General features: G+C 37.0%; 4 protein-coding genes and 1 long non-coding RNA gene across 5 annotated transcripts in view; 1 reads left to right on the top strand and 4 right to left on the bottom strand.

Moving 5' to 3' along the window:
* The window catches only part of rnf139 (ring finger protein 139), a 53,970-nt gene that overhangs the window by 16,914 nt on the left and 10,771 nt on the right, over nt 1–26,285 (top strand). The gene's annotated exons all lie outside the window — the stretch shown is intronic.
* LOC140994101 (C-type lectin domain family 12 member B-like) lies at nt 1,607–6,939 on the bottom strand. Its single transcript, XM_073463677.1, has 7 exons — nt 6,660–6,939; nt 5,900–6,019; nt 4,258–4,326; nt 4,036–4,140; nt 3,608–3,750; nt 3,233–3,351; nt 1,607–1,640 (listed from the first exon to the last, which is right to left on the bottom strand). The coding sequence occupies exons 1-7, from the start codon at nt 6,814–6,816 to the stop codon at nt 1,607–1,609; spliced, it is 747 nt and encodes a 248-aa protein (XP_073319778.1). The 5' UTR covers nt 6,817–6,939.
* Nucleotides 9,516–24,429, bottom strand: LOC140994100 (C-type lectin domain family 12 member A-like). Its single transcript, XM_073463676.1, has 7 exons — nt 24,200–24,429; nt 23,435–23,554; nt 21,827–21,916; nt 21,647–21,709; nt 20,912–21,054; nt 20,538–20,656; nt 9,516–10,548 (listed from the first exon to the last, which is right to left on the bottom strand). The coding sequence occupies exons 1-7, from the start codon at nt 24,354–24,356 to the stop codon at nt 10,410–10,412; spliced, it is 831 nt and encodes a 276-aa protein (XP_073319777.1). The 5' UTR covers nt 24,357–24,429; the 3' UTR covers nt 9,516–10,409.
* Nucleotides 15,801–16,707, bottom strand: LOC140994066 (C-type lectin domain family 4 member C-like; the record flags this gene model as incomplete). Its single annotated transcript, XM_073463650.1, has 3 exons — nt 15,801–15,923; nt 16,180–16,322; nt 16,608–16,707. Coding segments are annotated over 3 exons (366 nt in total), but the record flags the coding sequence as incomplete, so codon positions are not given.
* LOC140993444 (uncharacterized) lies at nt 16,843–18,857 on the bottom strand. Its single transcript, XR_012178667.1, has 3 exons — nt 18,707–18,857; nt 18,305–18,415; nt 16,843–16,898 (listed from the first exon to the last, which is right to left on the bottom strand). It is a non-coding gene; the product is annotated as an uncharacterized lncRNA (long non-coding RNA).

Genomic DNA, 26,285 nt, shown 5'->3' with positions numbered 1-26,285 from the left:
CGAGCACACACAGAACCATCCCTCTTGTTCAGGCAGCCAATCATATGTTAGATCGGGCGGGACACTTGATTTTTATACCTCAGACTGCTGAAGAATCATAAAATCTTCAGATAAATATTTAAAGCCCTCCTTCAGTCAAAACTGTCTTTTTTCTTCTTGTTCTTGAAACAGCTGTTGCAGCTGGTGGTGGTGTTATTACAGCCAAACGGACGACTGTAGTTCGACTCACAACACTGAATATTTTTAAGGACATCTGGAGACATTTCTGTTCTCGTGAAGACAAAACCCGGTGTTTCTTAAGGAGAGCTGCAGATATTTCCAGTGGTTTTTGTGGTGACCAAAACCAGTTTCAAGCCGAACCATGACATTTTCCTAACCATAAGCAAGTGGTTTTTGTGCCTAAATCATAAATTATTATGAGTGAAATAGAAAATTCAACCTAATGAAACGTTCAGTTGCAACATAAAGAAACGTCCAGTTTTAACTGATCTGTGGTTTTGCAGAAACATTAACTGTTAAGTCAGAGCTGACAATGATGTTAATAGTCGTTTAAAAACCATGAGACATACCAGCAACGTGAATGAAATGTTGTAATGTAAAAAAATAACTAGTAACTAAAGCTCACAGACTACAGTTGAATGTACAATATTTACCTCTGTACATGTAACCTTCTATACATCCTCAGAGAAATGCTCACCTAACAGTGTATGGATTGTGTAGGATTATGTATTTGTCTTCATAAATAATGTTAACTTCCTCTTCTACACAGAGTGAAACAAGAAACAACCTGTGCTGACTAGCTTCAGTGTTCTTCCTGAAATGTCTCTTGGACAAAACTCTGATCGCAGGAAGAAAGTGATACGATGATAATAAAGATGAACACGCACCTATTGTGTTATCTAACTGAGAGGAGCCTAAAACATGACATTACTAAATCATCAAGATATGACAGTTTGGATTAAAAACTGAATTGCTCACAGCGTATGTAGATTCCAGCCAATATGAGAAGATACATCACTCCCAGAGTCACTGCAGGAGCTCTGAAACAGCTTCTTCTGACAGCTGCACGATTCTTTTCAGTGTTTGATCCTACAGAAGAAAAATACATAGACAACATTTTTATTATGTCTGATGAAGTTTGAAGTGGCCACTGTAAACTGTGGAGTATCTGTTGCTCATTGTCATTCCCTCTATAAGAATAATGACTGACGTTACACCAGATTAGAGCACCAAGACAGCTGATAATGACCCGTAGTCAGCGGTGACTGATGGTGAACTGATGGATGAATTGATAATTTTCACCCAGTATTTAATTTAAATATAGCCACATAAACATTTGAACTAACTTCCCTTTGTCCAATAGTCATCATTTAAGACTTACTGGCTTGTTGTGACCCAAGATCAGCGTGATGCTCTTCATCCTCTAAGATCTCCACCTCCATCTCCTCTCCTCTGTTCTCTCTTCTGGTGAATCTCACATTGAAGCTGGAATCTGGTGCAGCAAGAATTTCTGCAGACATCTTTACAAACTGAAAACTTAACTGAAGCTATTCTTGAACAGGTTTCACTGTCTGGTTTTGCTGTCTGTCTTTGAGTTGGACAGCCTCTAACACAGGAAGTGACACCAGGACAGATCACACCTAAACACATGAAAAGACACACTTCACTTAAAATTGTTTCAAAATTAGACTTTTAATGGTTTGCTCATCAGAATCAAGACACTCTTCAAATAAACAATATGAATATAGTTGAAGCTACAAACTGAAGCTGTTTTTTGTCTTTATTTTTTGACAGTGACTTTGAGGAAATACAAGGTTTTCACTATAAAGCAGAAGTTTGTGTTCACATACACACATACTGTCCTGAGCTGCATTCACAGTTGACCACACAGTTTACTCACACATACGTATATGACACAGGAAATGTGATGCTACTGGGCTGTTGTTTTTTCAGTTAGCTCTGCTACATGCACAACTTGTGACCCACGGAGAGATAACAGATGCAAACAGTGTGTAGGAGTGCAGATCAAAGATCCAAAATGAATGACCAATGTTAAATTGCTTCTAGGTTTGATCCAGATATGAGACAGTTGAAATGAAGTTGAAATGGGGCCTTGATTAAGATTAGAAAATGTCCTTATCATGGAATTATCATGTGAATTGGACAGAAGCACATTACACAGGCTAAAGAGGCAGAATATAAACCTTCAAGCATGTTTCAGTCTCCTGTAGAAGCTTCACACTGAAAATTAGCAGCTGGTGTATCAAAGAGGACTCAGACAAAACTTGGCATTATTTTCACATATTGAACGCAGACAGATCGAACTGAATACAAACTTATGAATCAACTAAACCAGAGTAAAGACAAGCTTTTATTGTGATAATCCTGCAGAGCTACAGAGTAAGTAATACACATGTAGTTGTGTTGGATCACTTCCAATCAGATTATACAGCATGTAAGGCAGAGGAACAATATGTGTGTGATCCAGGTTATTTAGCATGTCACACACAATACATGTAAATGTGTCTGAGTTTACAGAGCTGATCTCAACACTACACACTTCTGTCATCATAGAATGCAAGAAATCTTTTTCTCACAGATATAGGGCCTAGTATATAGATAATAGCTTCGTGTCCATTGTCCTTGTTGATTGCAGCATGTTGCGCATTGGTCTGATGAAGCAACTGAGTGTCCAAATGCCCAAAACCTGTAGGACAAAATAACATTTTCCTTTTAAACAGAGCAGAAACTTCTGATTATTTTCAATTTGAAATAAGTTGTTGAATTTTACCTCAAATATTTATGTTTTCTTTAATTATTCATAGTTTTTCAATAACTTCTTCAATATGTGTAGTAATCTTGTCTTTCTGTTTTCAGTAATTCATGTGATTAGCATTTGCAGGAATGAATCAGAAAAAGAAAGATTATAGATTCACTGATTTGAAACACAAAGATGGTTTCCCAATCATTGTGTCTCATTTAAGTTGATAATATTAATAATATTCACATTTATTTGACAGAGTTGAGAAGACGTTTTCTCCTTCAAACATATGATCCTGGAGCACATACTGTAATATAAACTATAACTGTAGTGCTGGTTGATGAAGCAGCTCAACACCTCCTCACAAACAGACACTTTTTTCATTTTTCAGTTTGAGAACACACTTATTTTAAAGATAAGCGGTTACTTCGATGGAAATGTGAAAGAAATAAAAACTTTAAAATGTCTCACATTTCTGTCTGCGGTGATCCGTCCACCCACTTCCATTCATAACGGTATGTTCCTGTTGACCTTTCTGTCTTTAGACCAATCCAGGACTCTTCATACATGTTCAGGCCACTGACACATTTCTGGTATTTAACAAGAGACAAAAATCATTTCTCTGTTCATAATTCAGTTTTTCTATTGTAGTAAAGAAATGTTGTTAAATATAAATAATTATTAAAATGTTTCATTGCAAACAAAACTACAAAACCAAGCTTTAAAATACACACAGTCTGAAATATGAAAATAATATTGACAGGAAAACAGGTCCAAATGACAGAGTCAAAGCAGGCTGAATTAGAGGCACTTTACTAACACACACTCATTGACAAACACACTCACATTTTCATCTTTGTTGTTTATGACCACCAGATCTGCTCCTTTGCTCTGACAGTCAGTTCTGCTCTGAGACCACGTTCTCTTCTGATTGGATCTAAAGTAACAGCTGCATCCAAATCTCGTCCATCCGTCAGGACACCTCATCTCTTAATGTCAAACACGTGTTTTAAAGATAGATTTCATGTCATTCTGTGTCAAACTGACTTCTTGTTTTCTCTATTTAGTTTAAGATCTTTCTTGATCATCACTTTCCCTGTTCACACTGTTTACTCTGTATTTTCACTCAGGATTTAATATCTCATTTGTGACTGTCTGAAATATCCATGTAGCAAAACATGTCAACATGAAACAGTTATAATTAAAAGTTGAAGCACAGTCAAGTTATATTATATAAATTCACATTACAGTTGCTCATTTTAAATTTTTCTCACCTTTAATTTTGTCCTTCAGCTTCTTTACTTCATCCTCTAACTGACTGTGATTTTTACTCAGGATTTCATAACTGCTCTGCAGCTGACTGTTGTTGGCTGTAATGTCTTCAGAAACACAACAATAGATAAACAGTGAGATAATACAAACATTTTTCAGCTTGGTGTAAAATTGGATCCTGTATATTTGGTATTTCCTTATCTGTTTTGAGACTTTTTTCTTACCTGAAACTGTTTCCTGGAGTTGGGTGTAGTTGTTGCTCAGCTGGTCTTTTTCCAAAGTGACTGAAATATCTGGTGAGAACCAGAACAAAGTAAGAAACACAAACAAATCATTTTGCTTTATACTGAAGACAAACTATCTTGCTTCCTGTGCATAATGAAATATCACCCTCACTATTCCAAAGGGGAATTTAGTTATTTGGTGTACTTGTCCTTTAACCTGTCTTGTTCAGTATATGGAGGTGTCATAACAAGTGGATTATCAGTTTTCAAGTATGAATGAGAACCAGAGTAGATCAACAACATCAAGTAATTGTGCTTAAATGAGGTTCAAAGAGTGTATTCTGAAAATGATTTTTAGTTATGTGGTATATTTTGCTGTTAAAGGACAGGTTCAGACTCACATCTCATGTGGACATTGAAAGAATGAACATTTCCTCCTCTCAGAACTGCCTTTGATCCTTCACAAGAAACACAGTCTTCTTCAGCCAAAGATGAGGCTTCATTTGTTACTCAAATTAAATGGGTTTGTGTTTTTAGTACAATAAACCTTCTTTTTGTTTCCACAGAAAATGTTTCCTTCAAAATAAATATGCAACATCTGGGTACACTTTCAAAATAAAGGCACCATAACTACTTGGGTAGGTTTAGGAAGAGGTCATGGTTTGGCTTGAAAATGTTCTACTTCCTTTAAAGAGTCACCATTGGCTGTTAGCTTCACACAGGATTCAAACTTTGGTCTTCTGGGTGAATTTCAAACCCATCCTAACCCCAACCTCCTCCCTACGCAGACTTTCTGGCACTTTATATGAGTTCATCCCGTCACTGTTGCCCCCTGCTGGTCCTGCACCTTCATACACCAGGAGACCTTTAAAAATATCCAGTGGTGTGACTCAAACTCCTGTCACTTGTTTGCATGTTGGATATAGTAACGCCACCACCTTCCCTCCATTTCCTGCCACTACAGGTGGCTAATAATGTGAATGTGATGTGACACGTCTGGTACAAATGTCAACCTTGGACGTTACTGTTGTTTTCAGAAACTATGTTAACTGCTAACATAATATCCTGAAGACTGGGCTGCGAGTTTGACTGGAGAAAGTTGTTTTCACATTAACATTTCATATTAATTGTATATTTTCTGAGTTCATTGAAAATCTGATGTTAAGAGGCCATGATCTGTGACATCACATATAATTTGGAGCCATTTCTGGTCCAATATTAAGCATCCACAAGTGTGATGTGGAAACTTGACAGTGAGGTAGGAGACATCTTGTGTCCAGCAGGAAAATTTGAGTAATACCACATACAGTATTTGCATTGATCAGAGATTCAGGATATTTAATGAGGAAGGAGGTGTAGATTCAATTTGTAAGGGATTTCAGATATAGAACTTTTTCTATCGATATCAGAAGTAGTCAAAGTACTGTGAGGTGTTTTATATATATTTTAAAACCAAGGAGGGCCTTCAATACATTTTTACACAGAACAAAGACTTTTCCATATATCGGAATTGTGTTACAACCAAATTTCTTTGTCATAGTCATATTGACAAATAACTTATACAATCAATGTGTTTCATAGACATGCAGGAGTTGTACCAGTTTTTCTAAATGCATTTGTTGTGGGATGTATTTTATCTTACAGTATGTGGATAGGAGGATGATTGCAGTCAGCATCAGAAAGCACAGCACTCCAAGACAGAAAACAGCAGCAATGAACAGCTTTCTTTGGACGGCTGGAGGTTGTTTCTCATTGTGCGGTCCTGAAGCGACAAAACACACAGAGAGTGTGTCATTCCCCTCTGCTGCGAAGATATTTTACTCTGTGGATTCATTGCTTTGATCTGTGGTGACATCTGTACACAACTGTGAACAAGTTGTTTTAAAAGCCTTAACATTAGACAGATTTAAAAAATATCATTTAAACACTGTTGTATGAACCAAAATATGAGCTCATCTTAAATGTTGAGTTATAATGAATCATTGAATTGCACAACTGAGCTTCAACAGAAAGCTGTTACAGCTGTGCATCACCTCTTCAGCCTCTCTCATCCTCTGTACTAATAATAACATTCAACAGATCTTGTCATGCAGCACTTTGCTTCTTCCTGTCGTGTCATTTCTGTTGCTACCCTGTTGTAAAGCTGTCTTTACTGGAGATGATACTTCCTCAAATCTCAGAAATGATGTCTGATGTTAAATGTTAGTACAACCAATAGATATGATGCCAGAAAGCCCTTGAATATTAGATAAATGTTGTGTCTTAAAGGAAACAAGCTTTCTGGAAGGTGTCTAAACTAAGAGTAAACTGAGAGTTTACACGATTTAAAGGGCACACCCACCATCAAACAAGACAAGCATTATTTTTAAAATAATATTGATTTGTCATAGTTTCTCACTTACCTCCATCATGTGACTGAAAATGATGTATTCCAATATCGTCTGCACTCTCATAGATTTCCACCTCATTTTCCTGCCACTCCTCTCTGTCTCCCTCCTCTTTTCTGGTGTATCTGACCTTCTTGAATAAATCCGGTTTGGCATAAATATCTGTGGACATCTTGAGAGGACTGAAACTGTTAAAGAGTAGCTGCACTTCACTTACTTTTACTGCACTGTGCTGATCGGTTACTATGCTGCTGTACGTGTAAAATATGCAGCACTAACTATGGTAGATAAGTACAATAACGTAGTACACTGTACTGATGCTGCTGGCAGTGTTTCTCGGTCCGACGTCCGTCTGGTGTCAGTTGAAAACATTCAGGAAGTAACAACATGCAAAGAATCACACATACACACCCTTTAATTCACTTGACTCTTTATGAAACATGGTGGATCTTATAACAGCTAGACGACAGAACTGTCTCATCTTTAGATTTATGATAACATTCAGATAAACTATGAATACACACAAAATAATCCTGTTGTTTCTTTGTTTGAACAATAGAGTTTGGAGATACAAAGTTTCAGGCTTTTTGATAGATCTGCTTACACTTATTCACACATTGGTTGAATGCTTCACACCCACACACACACACACACACACACACACACACACACATTGTCTCTCTCTTTCTTCTTCTTCTATCCAAAACAGGAACTGTTGCTTTCTCAGTTATTTTTATTTTTAAGTGTTGGTTTATAGAGGAACTAAAACTGTTTAATGAAGTGAAGGTTTAACAATCAATCAATTAATGTGGACATTGAAATGCAGTATTACATAATCTGTCAATCCACCATTTAACAATAAAAACTTGCCCTGCTGTTGGGCAGATTGCCTTGAAAATGATTGTGGTGAAACCCTCCAGTACTGCCACCATCAGGCCTCAGTGGATGAAACTGTTTTATTCTGGACACTCTTTGACCTTTATTTATTATGTCATTTTGTAAAGCCATGAACACTTTTTTCTTTTTGTACTTTTACATTCTGAACTTCTAAGTAAGAGCCGTGACCTCGTAACGTTTTTCTCTGAGCACCAACATCTTTTTTAACAGTTTCTAATGAGGAGCGAGCGTAGAGAAAAGGTGTTGCTCTCAGCATCTTTTTTCAGAGCACTTCCCCTTTTCTTTGTGGCCACTGCGAGCACACACACAGAACCATCCCTCTTGTTCAGGCAGCCAATCATATGTTAGATCGGGCGGGACACTTGATTTTTATACCTCAGACTGCTGAAGAATCATAATATCTTCAGACAAATATTTAAAGCCCCCCTTCAGTCAAAACTGTGTTTTTTCTTCTTGTTTTTGAAACAGCTGTTGCAGCTGGTGGTGGTGTTATTACAGCCAAACGGACGACTGCAGGTCGACTCACAACACTGAATATTTTTAAGGACATCTGGAGACATTTCTGTTCTCGTGAAGACAAAACCCGGTGTTTCTTAAGGAGAGCTGCAGATATTTCCAGTGGTTTTTGTGGTGACCAAAACCCGTTTCAAGCCGAACCATGACATTTTCCTAACCATAACCATGTGTTTTTTGTGCCTAAATCATAAATTATTATGAGTGAAATAGAAAATTCAACCTAATGAAACGTTAAGTTGCAACATAAAGAAACGTCCAGTTTTAACTGATCTGTGGTTTTGCAGAAACATTAACTGTTAAGTCAGAGCTGATAATGATGTTAATAGTCGTTTAAAAACCATGAGACATACCAGCAACGTGAATGAAATGTTGTAATGTAAAAAAATAACTAGTAATTAAAGCTCACAGACTACAGTCGAATGTACAATATTTACCTCTGTACATGTAACCTTCTATACATCCTCAGAGAAATGCTCACCTAACAGTGTATGGATTGTGTAGGATTATGTCTTTGTCTTCATAAATAATGTTAACTTCCTCTTCTACACGGAGTGAAACAAGAAACAACCTGTGCTGACTAGCTTCAGTGTTCTTCCTAAAATGTCTCTTGGACAAAACTCTGATCGCAGGAAGAAAGTGATACGATGATAATAAAGATGAACACGCACCTATTGTGTTATCTAACTGAAACAAGCTAAAACATGACATTACTAAATCATCAAGATATGACAGTTTGGATTAAAAACTGAATTGCTCACAGCGTATGTAGATTCCAGCCAATATGAGAAGAAACATCACTCCCAGAGTCACTGCAGGAGCTCTGAAACACCTTCTTCTGACAGCTGCATGATTCTTTTCAGTGTTTGGTCCTACAGAGGAAAAATACATAGACAACATTTTTATTATGTTGGTGTGAAGTTTGAAGTGGCCACTTTAAACTGTGGAGTATCTGTTGCTCATTGTCATTCCCTCTATAAGAATAAGGACTGACGTTACACCAGATTAGAGCACCAAGACAGCTGATAATGACCCGTAGTCAGCGGTGACTGATGGTGAACTGATGGATGAATTGATCATTTTCACTCAGTATTTAATTTAAATATAGCCACATAAACATTTGAACTAACTTCCCTTTGTCCAATAGTCATCATTTAAGACTTACTGGCTTGTTGTGACCCGAGATCAGCGTGATGCTCTTCATCCTCTAAGATCTCCACCTCCATCTCCTCTCCCTCTCCTCTGTTCTCTCTTCTGGTGAATCTCACATTGAAGCTGGAATCTGGTGCAGCAAGAATTTCTGCAGACATCTTTACAAACTGAAAACTTAACTGAAGCTGTTCTTGAAGGTTTAACTGTGTAGTTCAGCTGTCTGTCTTTGAGTTGGACAGCCTCTAACACAGGAAGTGACACTAGGACAGATCACACCTAAACACATGAAAAGACACACTTCACTTAAAATTGTTTCAAAATGAGACTTTTAATGGTTTGCTCATTGGAATCAAGACTCTCTTCAAATAAACAATATAAATATATTTGAAGCTACAAACTGAAGCTGTTTTTTGTCTTTATTTTTTGACAGTGACTTTGAGGAAATACAAGGTTTTCACTGTAAAGTAGAAGTGTGTGTTCACATACACACATTTGTCCTGAGCTGCATTCACAGTTGACCACACAGTTTACTCACACATACGTATATGACACAGGAAATGTGATGCTACTGGGCTGTTGTTTTCTCAGTTAGCTCTGCTACATGCACAACTTGTGACCCACAGAGAGATAACGGATGCAAACAGTGTGTAGGAGTGCAGATCAAAGATCCAAAATGAATGACCAATGTTAAATTGCATCTAGGTTTGATCCAGATACGAGACGGATGAAATAAAGTTTAAATGGGGCCTTGGTTAAAATTAGAAAATGTCCTTATCATTGAATTATCATGTGAATTGGACAGAAGCACATTACACAGGCTAAAGAGGCAGAACATAAACCTTCAAGCATGTTTCAGTCTGCTGTAGAAGCTTCACACTGAAAATTAGCAGCTGGTGTATCAAAGAGGACTCAGACAAAACTTGGCATTATTTTCACATATTGAACGCAGACAGATCAAACTGAATACAAACCTATGAATCAACTAAAGCAGAGTAAAGACAAGCTTTTATTGTGATAATCCTGCAGAGCTACAGAGTAAGTAATACACATGTAGTTGTGTTGGATCACTTCCAATCAGATTATACAGCATGTAAGGCAGAGGAACAATATGTGTGTGATCCAGGTTATTTAGCATGTCACACACAATAAATGTAAATGTGTCTGAGTTTACAGAGCTGATCTCAACACTACGCACTTCTGTCATCATAGAATGCAAGAAACACTTTTCTCACAGATATAGCGCTTAGTATTTCCATAATAGCTTCGTGTCCATTGTCCTTGTTGATTGCAGAATGCTGCGTAGTAGTCTGATGAAGCATGTTGTAGTCCTGGTGCCCGGACGCTGAAGCACAAAGAAAATGTTTATCTTTTAAACAGAGCAGAAACTTCTGATTATTTTCAACTTGAAATAAGTTGTTGAATTTTACCTGAAATATGTTTTCTATAAATATCGATGGTTTTTCAATAACTAGTTTAATATGTGTAGTAATCTTGTCTCTCTGTTTTCAGTAATTCATGTGATTAGCATTTGCAGGAATGAATCAGAAAAAGAAAGAGATTATGGATCCACTGATTTGAAACACAAAGATGGTTTCCCAATCATTGTGTCTCTTTAAGTTGATAATATTAATAATATTCACATTTATTTGACAGAGTTGAGAAGACGTTTTCTCTTTCAAACAAATGATCCTGGAGCACATACTGTAATATAAACTATAACTGTAGTGCTGGTTGATGAAGCTGCTCCACACCTCCTCACTAACAGACACTTTTTTCATTTTTCAGTTTGAGAACACACTTATTTTAAAGATAAGCGGTTACTTGGATGGAAATGTGAAAGAAATAAAAACTTTAAAATGTCTCACATTTCTGTCAGCGGTGATCCGTCCACCCACTTCCATTCATAACTACTTCCTGTTGACTCTCTCTTTAGACCAATCCAGGACTCTTCATTCATGTAGTTCAGGTCACTGACAAATTTCTGGTATTTGACAAGAGACAAAAATCATTTCTCTGTTCATCATTCAGTTTTTCTATTGTAGTAAAGAAATGTTGTTAAATATAAATAATTATTAAAATGTTTCATTGCAAACAAACCTACAAAACCGAGCTTTAAAATACACACAGTCTGAAATATGAAAATAATATTGACAGGAAAACAGGTCCAAATGACAGAGTCAAAGCAGGTTGAATTAGAGACACTTTACTAACACACACTCATTGACAAACACACTCACATGTTCATCTTTGTTGTTTATGACCACCAGATCTGCTCCTTTGCTCTGACAGTCAGTTCTGCTCTGAGACCACGTTCTCTTCTGATTGGATCTAAAGTAACAGCTGCATCCAAATCTCATCCATCCCTCAGGACACCTTTTCTCTTAATGTCAAACACGTGTTTTAAAGATAGATTTCATGTCATTCTGTGTCAAACTGACTTCTGGTTTTCTCAATTTAGTTTAAGATCTTTCTTGATCACCACTTTCCCTGTTCAGACTGTTTACTCTGTATTTTCACTCAGGATTTAATATCTCATTTGTGACTGTCTGAAATATCCACATAGCAAAAAATGTCAACATGAAACAGTTATAATTAAAAGTTGAAGCACAGTCAAGTTATATTATATAAATTCACATTACAGTTGCTCATTTTCAATTTTTCTCACCTTCAATTTTGTCCTTCAGCTTCTTTACTTCATCCTGTAACTGTCTGTGATTTTTACTCAGGATTTCATAACTGCTCTGCAGCTGACTGTTGTTGGCTGTAATGTCTTCAGAAACACAACAATAGATAAACAGTGAGATAATACAAACATTTTTAAGCTTAGTGTAAAATTGGATCCTGTATATTTGGTATTTCCTTATTTGTTTTGAGACTTTTTTCTTACCTGAAACTGTTTCCTGGAGTTGGGTGTAGTTGTTGCTCAGCTGGTCTTTTTCCAAAGTGACTGAAATATCTGGTGAGAACCAGAACAAAGTAAGAAACACAAACAAATCATTGTGCTTTATACTGAAGGACAAATATCTTGCTTCCTGTGCATAATGAAATATCACTCTCACTATTCCAAAGGGGAATTTAGCTATTTGGTGTACTTGTCCTTTAACCTGTCTTGTTAAGTATGTGGAGGTGTCATAACAAGTGGATTATCAGTTTTCAAGTATGAACAAGAACCAGAGTAGATCAACAACATCAAGTAATTGTGCTTAAATGAGGTTAAAAGAGTGTATTCTGAAAATGATTTTTAGTTATGTGGTATATTTTGCTGTTAAAGGACAGGTTCAGACTCACATGTCATGTGGACATTGAAAGAATGAACATTTCCTCCTCTCAGAACTGCCTTTGATCCTTCACATGAAACACAGTCTTCTTCAGCCAAAGATGAGGCTTCATTTGTTACTCAAATTAAATGGGTTTGTGTTTTTAGTACAATAAACCTTTTTGTTTCCACAGAAAATGTTTCCTTCATATTAAATATAAAGACGTCTGGGTAAACTTTCAACGTTAAAGGCACGATAACCACTTGGGTAGGTTTAGGAAAAGGTCATGGTTCGGCTTGAAAATGTTCTCATTCCTTTAAAGAGTCATCCTTGGCTTTTAGCTTCACACAGGATTCAAACTTTGGTCTTCTGGGTGAATTTCAAACCCATCCAAACCCCAAACTCCTCCCTACGCAGACTTTCTGGCACTTTATATAAGTTCATCCCGTCACTGTCGCCCCCTGCTGGTCCTGCACCTTTGTACATGCTGGTACCTCTCACACTTAAACAAGGCAAACTGCAACACTCGCTGCTGTCCTCTAGTGGACCTTTGGGTCCATGCTTTGGTGTGGGACTGTGAATGAAAAGTTGTAATGTAAAAAAAACAACTGATAACTAAAGCTCACAGACTACAGTCGAAAGTACAATAGTTGCCTCTGTGATGGAGTAGAAGTACTCCAAGTACAAACTGCATTCAGGGCCGGTGAAAAAAATGAGTTTGGACCAGTAGATTCTCAACAGACTCACCAGACTGGGCCGGTGGCAAGAAACATTATTGTTGGTCCCTGGTTAAGATTTCTACACATCCTGAGAGAAATGCTCACCTAACAGTGTATGGATTGTGTAGGATTATGTCTTTGTCTTCATGAATAATGTTAACTTCCTCTTCTACACAGAGTGAAACAAGAAACAACCTGTGCTGACTAGCTTCAGTGTTCTTCCTAAAATGTCTCTTGGACAAAACTCTGATCGCAGGAAGAAAGTGATACGATGATAATAAAGATGAACACGCACCTATTGTGTTATCTAACTGAGAGGAGCCTAAAACATGACATTACTAAATCATCAAGATATGACAGTTTGGGTTAAAAACTGAATTGCTCACAGCGTATGAAGATTCCAGCCAATATGAGAAGAAACATCACTCCCAGAGTCACTGCAGGAGCTCTGAAACACCTTCTGACAGCTGCACAATTCTTTTCAGTGTTCGGTCCTACAGAGGAAAAATACATAGACAACATTTTTATTATGTTGGTGTGAAGTTTGAAGTGGCCACTTTAAACTGTGGAGTATCTGTTGCTCATTGTCATTCCCTCTATGAGAATAATGACTGACGTTACACCAGATTAGAGCACCAAGACAGCTGATAATGACCCGTAGTCAACGGTGACTGATGGTGAACTGATGGATGAATTGATCATTTTCACTCAGTATTTAATTTAAATATAGCCACAAACATTTGAACTTACTTCCCTTTATCCAATAGTCATCATTTAAGACTTACTGGCTTGTTGTGACCCAAGATCAGCGTGATGCTCTTCATCCTCTAAGATCTCCACCTCCATCTCCTCTCCCTCTCCTCTGTTCTCTCTTCTGGTGAATCTCACATTGAAGCTGGAATCTGGTGCAGCAAGAATTTCTGCAGACATCTTTACAAACTGAAAACTTAACTGAGCTGTTCTTGAAGGTTTAACTGTGTAGTTCAGCTGTCTGTCTTTGAGTTGGACAGCCTCTAACACAGGAAGTGACACCAGGACAGACCACACCTAAACACATGAAAAGACACACTTCACTTAAAATGGTTTCAAAATGAGACTTTTAATGGTTTGCTCATCGGAATCAAGACTCTCTTCAAATAAACAATATAAATATATTTGAAGCTACAAACTGAAGCTGTTTTTTTGTCTTTATTTTTTGACAGTAACTTTGAGGAAATAAAGTTTGTGTGTTCACATACACATTTTTGTCCTGAGCTGCAGTCACTGTTGCAGACACAGTTTATACGCCCATTTACGTATATTACACAGGAAATGTGATGCTATCGCACTGATATCTTCATAATTAGCTAAGCTACATGCACAACTTGTGAACCACAGAGAGATATAACGGATGCAAACAGTGTGTAGGAGTGCAGATCAAAGATCCAAAATGAATGACCAATTTTAAAATGCATCTAGGTTTGATCCAGATACGAGACAGTTGAAATTAAGTTCAAATCGGGCCTTGGTTGAGATTAGAAAATGTCCTTATCATTGAATTATCATGTGAATTGGACAGAAGCACATTACACAGGCTAAAGAGGCAGAATATAAATCTTCAAGCATGTTTCAGTCTCCTGTAGAAGCTTCACACTGAAAATTAGCAGCTGGTGTATCAAAGAGGACTCAGACAAAACTTGGCATTATTTTCACATATTGAATGCAGACAGATTGAACTGAATACAAACTTATGAATCAACTAAAGCAGAGTAAAGACAAGCTTTTATTGTGATAATCCTGCAGAGCTACAGAGTAAGTAATACACATGTAGTTGTGTTGGATCACTTCCAATCAGATTATACAGCATGTAAGGCAGAGGAACAATATGTGTGTGATCCAGGTCATTTAGCATGTCACACACAATACATGTAAATGTGTCTGAGTTTACAGAGCTGATCCAGACACTACACACTTCTGTCATCATAGAATGGAAGAAATCTTTTTCTCACAGATCCAGTACTTATCATTATATCCACTTTGTCTCCATTGTCCTTGTTGATTGCAGCATGTTGCGTACTGGTCCCATGTAGCAGCTCGTAGTCCTGATGCCCAGAAGCTGTAGGACAAAGAAAATGTTTAGCTTTTAAACAGAGCAGAAACTTCTGATTATTTTCAATTTGAAATAAGTTGTTGAATTTTACCTCAAATATTAATGTTTTCTATAATTATTGATGGTTTTACAATAACTAGTTTAATATGTGTAGTAATCTTGTCTCTCTGTTTTCAGTAATTCATGTGATTAGCATTTGCAGGAATGAATCAGAAAAAGAAAGAGATTATGGATCCACTGATTTGAAACACAAAGATGGTTTCCCAATCATTGTGTCTCTTTAAGTTGATAATATTAATAATATTCACATTTATTTGACAGAGCTGAGAAGACGTTTTCTCTTTCAAACAAATGATCCTGGAGCACATACTGTAATATAAACTATAACTGTAGTGCTGGTTGATGAAGCAGCTCCACACCTCCTCACTAACAGACACTTTTTTCATTTTTCAGTTTGAGAACACACTTATTTTAAAGATAAGCGGTTACTTGGATGGAAATGTGAAAGAAATAAAAACTTTAAAATGTCTCACATTTCTGTCAGCGGTGATCCGTCCACCCACTTCCATTCATAACTACTTCCTGTTGACCATTCTGTCTTTAGACCAATCCAGGACTCTTCATTCATGTTGTTCAGGTCACTGACAAATTTCTGGTATTTGACAAGAGACAAAAATCATTTCTCTGTTCATCATTCAGTTTTTCTATTGTAGTAAAGAAATGTTGTTAAATATAAATAATTATTAAAATGTTTCATTGCAAACAAACCTACAAAACCGAGCTTTAAAATACACACAGTCTGAAATATGAAAATAATATTGACAGGAAAACAGGTCCAAATGACAGAGTCAAAGCAGGTTGAATTAGAGACACTTTACTAACACACACTCATTGACAAACACACTCACATGTTCATCTTTGTTGTTTATGACCACCAGATCTGCTCCTTTGCTCTGACAGTCAGTTCTGCTCTGAGACCACGTTCTCTTCTGATTGGATCTAAAATAACAGCTGCATCCAAATTTCATCCATCCGTCAGGACACCACTTCCCTTAATGTCAAACACGTGTTTTAAAGATAGATTTCATGTCATTCTGTGTCAAACTGACTTCTGGTTTTCTCAATTTAGTTTAAGATCTTTCTTGATCACCACTTTCCCTGTTCAGACTGTTTACTCTGTATTTTCACTCAGGATTTAATATCTCATTTGTGACTGTCTGAAATATCCACATAGCAAAAAATGTCAACATGAAACAGTTATAATTAAAAGTTGAAGCACAGTCAAGTTATATTATATAAATTCACATTACAGTTGCTCATTTTCAATTTTTCTCACCTTCAATTTTGTCCTTCAGCTTCTTTACTTCATCCTCTAACTGTCTGTGATTTTTACTCAGGATTTCATAACTGCTCTGCAGCTGACTGTTGTTGGCTGAAATGTCTTGAGAAATACAACAATAGATAAACAGTGAGATAATACAAACATTTTTAAGCTTAGTGTAAAATTGGATCCTGTATATTTGGTATTTCCTTATTTGTTTTGAGACTTTTTTCTTACCTGAAACTGTTTCCTGGAGTTGGGTGTAGTTGTTGCTCAGCTGGTCTTTTTCCAAAGTGACTGAAATATCTGGTGAGAACCAGAACAAAGTAAGAAACACAAACAAATCATTGTGCTTTATACTGAAGAGAAACTATCTTGCTTCCTGTGCATAATGAAATATCACTGTCACTATTCCAATGGGGAATTTAGTTATTTGGTGTACTTGTCCTTTAACCTGTCTTGTTCAGTATGTGGAGGTGTCATAATAAGTGGATTATCAGTTTTCAAGTATGAACAAGAACCAGAGTAGATCAACAACATCAAGTAATTGTGCTTAAATGAGGTTAAAAGAGTGTATTCTGAAAATGATTTTTAGTTATGTGGTATATTTTGCTGTTAAAGGACAGGTTCAGACTCACATGTCATGTGGACATTGAAAGAATGAACATTTCCTCCTCTCAGAACTGCCTTTGATCCTTCACAAGAAACACAGTCTTCTTCAGCCAAAGATGAGGCTTCATTTGTTACTCAAATTAAATGGGTTTGTGTTTTTAGTACAATAAACCTTTTTGTTTCCACAGAAAATGTTTCCTTCATATTAAATATAAAGACGTCTGGGTAAACTTTCAACGTTAAAGGCACGATAACCACTTGGGTAGGTTTAGGAAAAGGTCATGGTTCGGCTTGAAAATGTTCTCATTCCTTTAAAGAGTCACCATTGGCTTTTAGCTTCACACAGGATTCAAACTTTGGTCTTCTGGGTGAATTTCAAACCCATCCTAACCCCAAACTCCTCCCTACGCAGACTTTCTGGCACTTTATATAAGTTCATCCCGTCACTGTCGCCCCCTGCTGGTCCTGCACCTTTGTACATGCTGGTACCTTTCACACTTAAACAAGGCAAACTGCAACACTCGCTGCTGTCCTCTAGTGGACCTTTGGGTCCATGCTTTGGTGTGGGACTGTGAATGAAAAGTTGTAATGTAAAAAAAACAACTGATAACTAAAGCTCACAGACTACAGTCGAAAGTACAATAGTTGCCTCTGTGATGGAGTAGAAGTACTCCAAGTACAAACTGCATTCAGGGCCGGTAAAAAAAATGAGTTTGGACCAGTAGATTCTCAACAGACTCACCAGACTGGGCCAGTGGCAAGAAACATTATTGTTGGTCCCTGGTTAAGATTTCTACACATCCTCAGAGAAATGCTCACCTAACAGTGTATGGATTGTGTAGGATTATGTCTTTGTCTTCATGAATAATGTTAACTTCCTCTTCTACACAGAGTGAAACAAGAAACAACCTGTGCTGACTAGCTTCAGTGTTCTTCCTAAAATGTCTCTTGGACAAAACTCTGATCGCAGGAAGAAAGTGATACGATGATAATAAAGATGAACACGCACCTATTGTGTTATCTAACTGAGAGGAGCCTAAAACATGACATTACTAAATCATCAAGATATGACAGTTTGGGTTAAAAACTGAATTGCTCACAGCGTATGAAGATTCCAGCCAATATGAGAAGAAACATCACTCCCAGAGTCACTGCAGGAGCTCTGAAACACCTTCTTCTGACAGCTGCACGATTCTTTTCAGTGTTTGGTCCTACAGAGGAAAAATATATAGACAACATTTTTATTATGTTGGTATGAAGTTTGAAGTGGCCACTTTAAACTGTGGAGTATCTGTTGCTCATTGTCATTCCCTCTATAAGAATAATGACTGACATTACACCAGATTAGAGCACCAAGACAGCTGATAATGACCCGTAGTCAGCGGTGACTGATGGTGAACTGATGGATGAATTGATCATTTTCACTCAGTATTTAATTTAAATATAGCCACAAACATTTGAACTAACTTCCCTTTGTCCAATAGTCATCATTTAAGACTTACTGGCTTGTTGTGACCCAAGATCAGCGTGATGCTCTTCATCCTCTAAGATCTCCACCTCCATCTCCTCTCCCTCTCCTCTGTTCTCTCTTCTGGTGAATCTCACATTGAAGCTGGAATCTGGTGCAGCAAGAATTTCTGCAGACATCTTTACAAACTGAAAACTTAACTGAAGCTATTCTTGAAGGTTTAACTGTGTAGTTCAGCTGTCTGTCTTTGAGTTGGACAGCCTCTAACACAGGAAGTGACACCAGGACAGATCACACCTAAACACATGAAAAGACACACTTCACTTAAAATTGTTTCAAAATTAGACTTTTAATGGTTTGTTCATCAGAATCAAGACACTCTTCAAATAAACAATATGAATATATTTGAAGCTACAAACTGAAGCTGTTTTTTGTCTTTATTTTTTGACAGTGACTTTGAGGAAATACAAGGTTTTCACTGTAAAGCAGAAGTGTGTGTTCACATACACACATACTGTCCTGAGCTGCATTCACAGTTGACCACACAGTTTACGCACACATACGTATATGACACAGGAAATGTGATGCTACTGGGCTGTTGTTTTCTCAGTTAGCTCTGCTACATGTACAACTTGTGACCCACGGAGAGATAACAGATGCAAACAGTGTGTAGGAGTGCAGATCAAAGATCCAAAATGAATGACCAATGTTAAATTGCATCTAGGTTTGATCCAGATACGAGACGGATGAAATAAAGTTTAAATGGGGCCTTGGTTAAGATTAAAAAATGTCCTTATTATTAAATTATCATGTGAATTGGACAGAAGCACATTACACAGGCCAAAGAGGCAGAACATAAACCTTCAAGCATGTTTCAGTCTCCTGTAGAAGCTTCACACTGAAAATTAGCAGCTGGTGTATCAAAGAGGACTCAGACAAAACTTGGCATTATTTTCACATATTAAACGCAGACAGATCGAACTGAATACAAACTTATGAATCAACTAAAGCAAAGTAAAGACAAGCTTTTATTGTGATAATCCTGCAGGGCTGAGAGTAAGTAATACACATGTAGTTGTGTTGGATCACTTCCAATCAGATTATGCAGCATGTAAGGCAGAGGAACAATATGTGTGTGATCCAGGTTATTTAGCATGTCACACACAATACATGTAAATGTGTCTGAGTTTACAGAGCTGATCTCAACACTACACACTTCTGTCATCATAGAATGCAAGAAATCTATTTCTCACAGATCCAGTACTTCTTATCATCATATCCACTTTGTCTCCATTGTCCTTGTTGATTGCAGCATGTTGCGTACTGATACAATGAAGTAGCTGGTAGTCCTGATGCCCGAAACCTGTAGCACAAAGAAAATGTTTAGCTTTTAAACAGAGCAGAAACTTCTGATTATTTTCAATTTGAAATAAGTTGTTGAATTTTACCTCAAATATTAATGTTTTCTATAATTATTGATTGTTTTTCAATAACTAATTTAATATGTGTTGTAATCTTGTCTCTCTGTTTTCAGTAATTCATGTGATTAGCATTTGCAGGAATGAATCAGAAAAAGAAAGGATCCACTGATTTAAAAACACAAAGATGGTTTCCCAATCATTGTGTCTCTTTAAGTCGATAATATTAATAATTTTCACATTGATTTGACAGAGTTGAGAAGACGTTTTCTCTTTCAAACAAATGATCCTGGAGCACATACTGTAATATAAACTATAACTGTAGTGCTGGTTGATGAAGCAGCTCAACACCTCCTCACAAACAGACCTTTTTTAAACACTTACTTTAGTGACAAACAGTGATTTTGATGGATTTGTGAGAAAAATAAGAACTTTAAAATGTCTCACATTTCTGTCAGTGGTGATCCGTCCACCCACTTCCATTCATAACTACTTCCTGTTGACCATTCTGTCTTTAGACCAATCCAGGACTCTCCATACATGTTGTTCAGGTCAATGACAAATTTCTGGTATTTAACAAGAGACAAAAATCATTTCTCTGTTCATAATTCAGTTTTTCTATTGTAGTAAAGAAATGTTGTTAAATATAAATAATTATTAAAATGTTTCATTGCAAACAAAACTACAAAACCAAGCTTTAAAACACACACAGTCTGAAATATGAAAATAATATTGACAGGAAAACAGGTCCAAATGATGAGTCAAAGCAGGTTGAATTAGAGACACTTTACTAACACACACTCATTGACAAACACACTCACATTTTCATCTTTGTTGTTTATGACCACCAGATCTGCTCCTTTTTTCTGACAGTCAGTTCTGCTGTCATACCACGTTCTCTTCTGATTGGATTTAAAGTAACAGCTGCATCCAAATCTCATCCATCCGTCAGGACACCACTTCCCTTAATGACAAACACGTGTTTTAAAGATAGATTTCATGTCATTCTGTGTCAAACTGACTTCTTGTTTTCTCTATTTAGTTTAAGATCTTTCTTGATCACCACTTTCCCTATTCAGACTGTTTACTCTGTATTTTCACTCAGGATTTAATATCTCATTTGTGACTGTCTGAAATATCCACATGGCAAAAAATGTCAACATGAAACAGTTATAATTTAAAAGTTGAAGCACAGTCAAGTTATATGATATAAATTGACATTACAGTTGCTCATTTTCAATTTTTCTCACCTTTAATTTTGTCCTTCAGCTTCTTTACGTCATCCTCTAACTGTCTGTGATTTTTACTCAGGATTTCATAACTGCTCTGCAGCTGACTGATGTTGACTGTCATGTTTTGAGAAACACAACAATAGATAAACAGTGAGATGATGTCAAAGTATTTAAGTTTTAACTCTCATTTGTGACTGTCTGAAATATCCACATGGCAAAAAATGTCAACACCATGAAACAGTTATGATTAAAAGTTGAAGCACAGTCAAGTTCTACCATGTAAATTGACATTAAAGTTGTGTTCAGTTTTTCATCTTTTCTCACCTTTAATTTTGTCCTTCAGCTTCTTTACTTCATCCTGTAACTGACTGTTGTTGACTGTCATGTCTTGAGAAACACAACAATAGATAAACAGTGAGATAATACAAACATTTTTAAGCTTAGTGTAAAATTGGATCCTGTATATTTGGTATTTGCTTATTTGTTTTGAGACTTTTTTCTTACCTGAAACTGTTTCCTGGAGTTGGGTGTAGTTGTTGCTCAGGGTGTCGTATCTGGTCTGCAGCTGGTCTTGTTCCAAAGTGACTGAAATATCTGGTGAGAACCAGAACAAAGTAAGAAACACAAACAAATCATTTTGCTTTATACTAAAGACAAACTATCTTGCTTCCTGTCCATAATGAAATATCACTGTCACTATTCCAAAGGGGAATTTAGTTATTTGGTGTACTTGTCCTTTAACTTGTCTTGTTCAGTATGTGGAGGTGTCATAACAAGTGGATTATCAGTTTTCAAGTATGAACAAGAACCAGAGTAGATCAACAACATCAAGTAATTGTGCTTAAATGAGGTTCAAAGAGTGTATTCTGAAAATGATTTTTAGTTATGTGGTATATTTTGCTGTTAAAGGACAAGTTCAGACTCACATGTCATGTGGACATTGAAAGAATGAACATTTCCTCCTCTCAGAACTGCCTTTGATCCTTCACAAGAAACACAGTCTTCTTCAGCCAAAGATGAGGCTTCATTTGTTACTCAAATGAAATGGGTTTGTGTTTTTAGTACAATAAACCTTCTTTTTGTTTCCACAGAAAATGTTTCCTTCATAATAAATATGCAACATCTGGGTACACTTTCAAAATAAAGGCACCATAACTACTTGGGTAGGTTTAGGAAGAGGTCATGGTTCGGTTTGAAAATGTTCTACTTCCTTTAAAGAGTCACCATTGGCTTTTAGCTTCACACAGGATTCAAACTGGTCTTCTGGGTGAATTTCAAACCCATCCAAACCCCAACCTCCTCCCTACGCAGACTTTCTGGCACTTTATATAAGTTCATCCCGTCACTGTCGCCCCCTTCTGGTTCTGCACCTTCATACACCAGGAGACCTTTAAAAATATCCAGTGGTGTGACTCAAACTCCTGTCACTTGTTTGCATGTTGGATGTAGTAACGCCACCACCTTCCCTCCATTTCCTGCCACTACAGGTGGCTAATAATGTGAATGTGATGTGACACGTCTGGTACAAATGTCAACCTTGGATGTTACTGTTGTTTTCAGAAACTATGTTAACTGCTAACATAATATCCTGAAGACTGGGTTGAGAGTTTGACTGGAGAAAGTTGTTTCACATTAACATTTCATGATCTGTGACACCACATATAATTTGGAGCCATTTCTGGTCCAATATTCAGCATCCACAAGTGTGATGTGGAAACTTGACAGTGAAGTAGGAGACATCTTGTGTCCAGCAGGAACATTTGAGTAATACCACATATTTGCATAGATCAGAGATTCAGGATATTTAATGAGGAAGAAGGTGTAGATTCAATTTGTAAGGGATCTCAGATATAGAACTTTTTCTATCGATATCAGAAGTAGTGAAAGTACTGTGAAGTGTTTTATATACATTTTAAAACATGTCTGGAGGGTCTTCAATGCATTTTTACACAAAACAAATACTTTTCCATATATCGGAATTGTGTTACAACCAAATTTCTTTGTCATAGTCATATTGACAAATAACTTCTACAATCAATGTGGTTCATAGACATGCAGGAGTTGTACCAGTTTTTTCTAAATGCATTTGTTGTGGGATGTATTTTATCTCACAGTATCTGGATAGGAGGATGATTGCAGTCAGCATCAGAAAGCACAGCCCTCCAAGACAGAAAACAGCAGCAATGAACAGCTTTCTTTGGACGGCTGGAGGTTGTTTCTCATTGTGCGGTCCTGAGGTGACAAAACACACAGAGAGTGTGTCATTCCCCTCTGCTACGAAGATATTTTACCATGTGGATTCATTGCTTTGATCTGTGGTGACATCTGTGCACAGCTGTGAACAAGTTGTTTTAAAAGCCTTAACATTAGACAGATTTAAAAAATATAATTTAAACACTGTTGTATGAACCAAAATATGAGCTCATCTTAAATGTTGAGTTATAATGAATCATTGAATTGCAAAACTGAGCTTCAACAGAAAGCTGTTACAGTTGTGCATCACCTCTTCAGCCTCTCTCACCCTCGACTCTGTACTAATAATAACATTCAACAGATCTTGTCATGCAGCACTTTGCTTCTTCCTGTCGTGTCATTTCTGTTACTACCCTGTTGTAAAGATGTCTTTACTGGAGATGATACTTCCTCGGATCTCAGAAATTATGTCTGATTGTTAAATGTTAGTACAACCAATAGATATGATGCCAGAAAGCCCTGAATATTAGATAAATGTTGTGTCTTAAAGGAAACAAACTTTCTGGAAGGTGTCTAAACTAAGAGTAAACTTAGAGTTTACACGATTTAAAGGGCACACCCACCATCAAACAAGACAAGCATTATTTTTTAAATAATATTGATTTGTCATAGTTTCTCACTTACCTCCATCATGTGACTGAAAATGATGTATTCCAATATCGTCTGCACTCTCATAGATTTCCACCTCATTTTCCTGCCACTCCTCTCTGTCTCCCTCCTCCTTTCTGTTGTATCTGACCTTCTTGGATAAATCCGGTATGGCATAAATATCTGTGGACATCTTGAGAGGACTGAAACCGTTAAAGAGTAGCTGCACTTCACTTACTTTTACTGCACTGTGCTGATCGGTTACTATGCTGCTGTACGTGTAAAATATGCAGCACTAACTATGGTAGATAAGTACAATAACGTAGTACACTGTACTGATGCTGCTGGCAGTGTTTCTTGGTCCAACGTCCGTCTGGTGTCAGTCGAAAACATTCAGGAAGTAACAACATGCAAAGAATCACACATACACACCCTTTAATTCACTTGACTCTGTCACACCGCGGTGAGGTTTGTCTTGTCTTGGGTTTTTTGTCTCGTAACTTCCTGTTTTATTTTTAAATCTAACTCTCCTCTCGTTTCAGGTCACTTGCCCTTCCTCATGTGTCACCGGTCTGATTGTCTCACCTGATCCCTGATTGTGTCCACCTGTTCCCCATTACCCTCATGTGTTTATAGTCGGCGTCTTCCCTTTGATTTGTGCCAAAGTGTTTCGTCCTAGTCCGTGCACCCAAGCCCTTTATCATAGTCATAGTCAGTTTTGCCACGAGTGTTTATTCGCCACGTAAGTTGTTTTCTGCTTCCTCCTTGAGAGTGATTTTTCGTTTGGTAATATTTTCTAGTTTAGTGTTTGTTTTATATTTTGTTGTAATCCGTTTTCTGTCCTCCCGTTTTTGGGAGTGATTTTGTGTTAGACAGTTTTAGATAGTTGTAGAGCCTCCTGTTTAGGTGAGCCTTTCTTTTGTCCCATTTATCATAGATTTGGTTTTTCTCCTTCGGGAGCGTTTTGATTTATTATCTAGCCTTTTGTTTTCCTCCTTCGGGAGAGTTTTGATTTCTAGTTTAGTTTTTGTTTTCCTTGATTCTAGTGTTTTTTGTCCCTCCCTTTTATGAGTGTTTCCCTTCATTTTGGAAGTTGTTTTCTTCCATGATTTATCTAGCCAGGCCTTAGTAATTGAGTGAGTGTTTCATAGCCTATTTGTTTGTCACTCTTCAAAGAAGGAGCTGAACTCAATAAAGTGTGCTTATAAGTGATATCCTCTGCATCTGAGTCCTCATTTTGGTCCAGGCTTGACAGACTCTTTATGAAACATGGTGGATTTCATAACAGCTAGATGACAGAACTGTCTCATCTTTAGATTTATGATAACATTCAGATAAACTATGAATACACACAAAATAATTCTGTTGTTTCTTTGTTTGAACAATAGAGTTTGGAGATACAAGGTTTCAGGCTTTTTGATAAATCTGCTCACACTTATTCACACATTGGTTGAATGCTTCACACACACACACACATACATTGTCTCTCTCTTTCTTCTTCTTCTGTCCAAAACAGGAAATGTTGCTTTCTCAGTTATTTTTATTTTTAAGTGTTGGTTTATAGAGAAACTAAAACATTTAATGAAGTGAAGGTTTTATAATCGATTAATTAATGTAGACATTGAAATGCAGTATTACACCATCTGTCAATCCACCATTTAACAATACAAACTTGCCCTGCTGTTGGGCAGATTGCCTTGAAAATGATTGTGGTGAAACCCTCCAGTACTGCCACCATCAGGCCAAATCTGCCAATGACACAAATACCAACAAAACACAAAAATGGAAAAGTACCTTTGATGCACCTCAGTGGATGAAACTTTTTTATTCTGGACACTCTTTGACCTTTATTTATTATGTCATTTTGTAAAGCCATGAACACTTTTGTCTTTTTGTACTTTTACATTCTGAACTTCTAAGTAGGAGCTGTGACCTCGTAATGTTTTTCTCTGTGTGGCAGCATCTTTTTTAACTTTCTAATGAGGAGCGAGCGTAGAGAAAAGGTGCTGCTCCGAGCATCTTTTTTCAGAGCACTTCCCCTTTTCTCTGTGGCCACTGCGAACACACACACAGAAACATCTATCTTGTTCAGGCAGCCAATCATATGTTAGATCAGGCGGGA

The sequence above is a fragment of the Pagrus major genome, chromosome 3, assembly GCF_040436345.1.
Source record: "Pagrus major chromosome 3, Pma_NU_1.0".
Lineage (NCBI taxonomy): Eukaryota > Metazoa > Chordata > Actinopteri > Spariformes > Sparidae > Pagrus > Pagrus major.
The sequence above is the reverse complement of the archived record's forward strand: the minus strand, read 5'-3'. Positions and strand labels throughout refer to the sequence as shown.

Bases quoted from the DNA above. Each gene is read 5' to 3' on its own strand.
- LOC140994101 (XM_073463677.1), bottom strand. From the start codon at position 6,816: ATGTCCACAGATATTTATGCCAAACCGGATTTATTCAAGAAGGTCAGA. The intron at 3,352-3,607 runs GTGAGTGTGTTT...GTTAAATACCAG, and splicing joins TAAACAACAAAGATGAAAAT to AAATGTGTCAGTGGCCTGAA. The intron at 1,641-3,232 runs GTGAGACATTTT...TCATGTGTTTAG, and splicing joins GGATCACCGCAGACAGAAAT to GTGTGATCTGTCCTGGTGTC.
- LOC140994100 (XM_073463676.1), bottom strand. From the start codon at position 24,356: ATGTCCACAGATATTTATGCCATACCGGATTTATCCAAGAAGGTCAGA. The intron at 21,917-23,434 runs GTGAGATAAAAT...GGTTCTCACCAG, and splicing joins CATCCTCCTATCCAGATACT to ATATTTCAGTCACTTTGGAA. The intron at 21,055-21,646 runs GTGAGAAAAGAT...TTTGTCATTAAG, and splicing joins GCTGAAGGACAAAATTAAAG to GGAAGTGGTGTCCTGACGGA.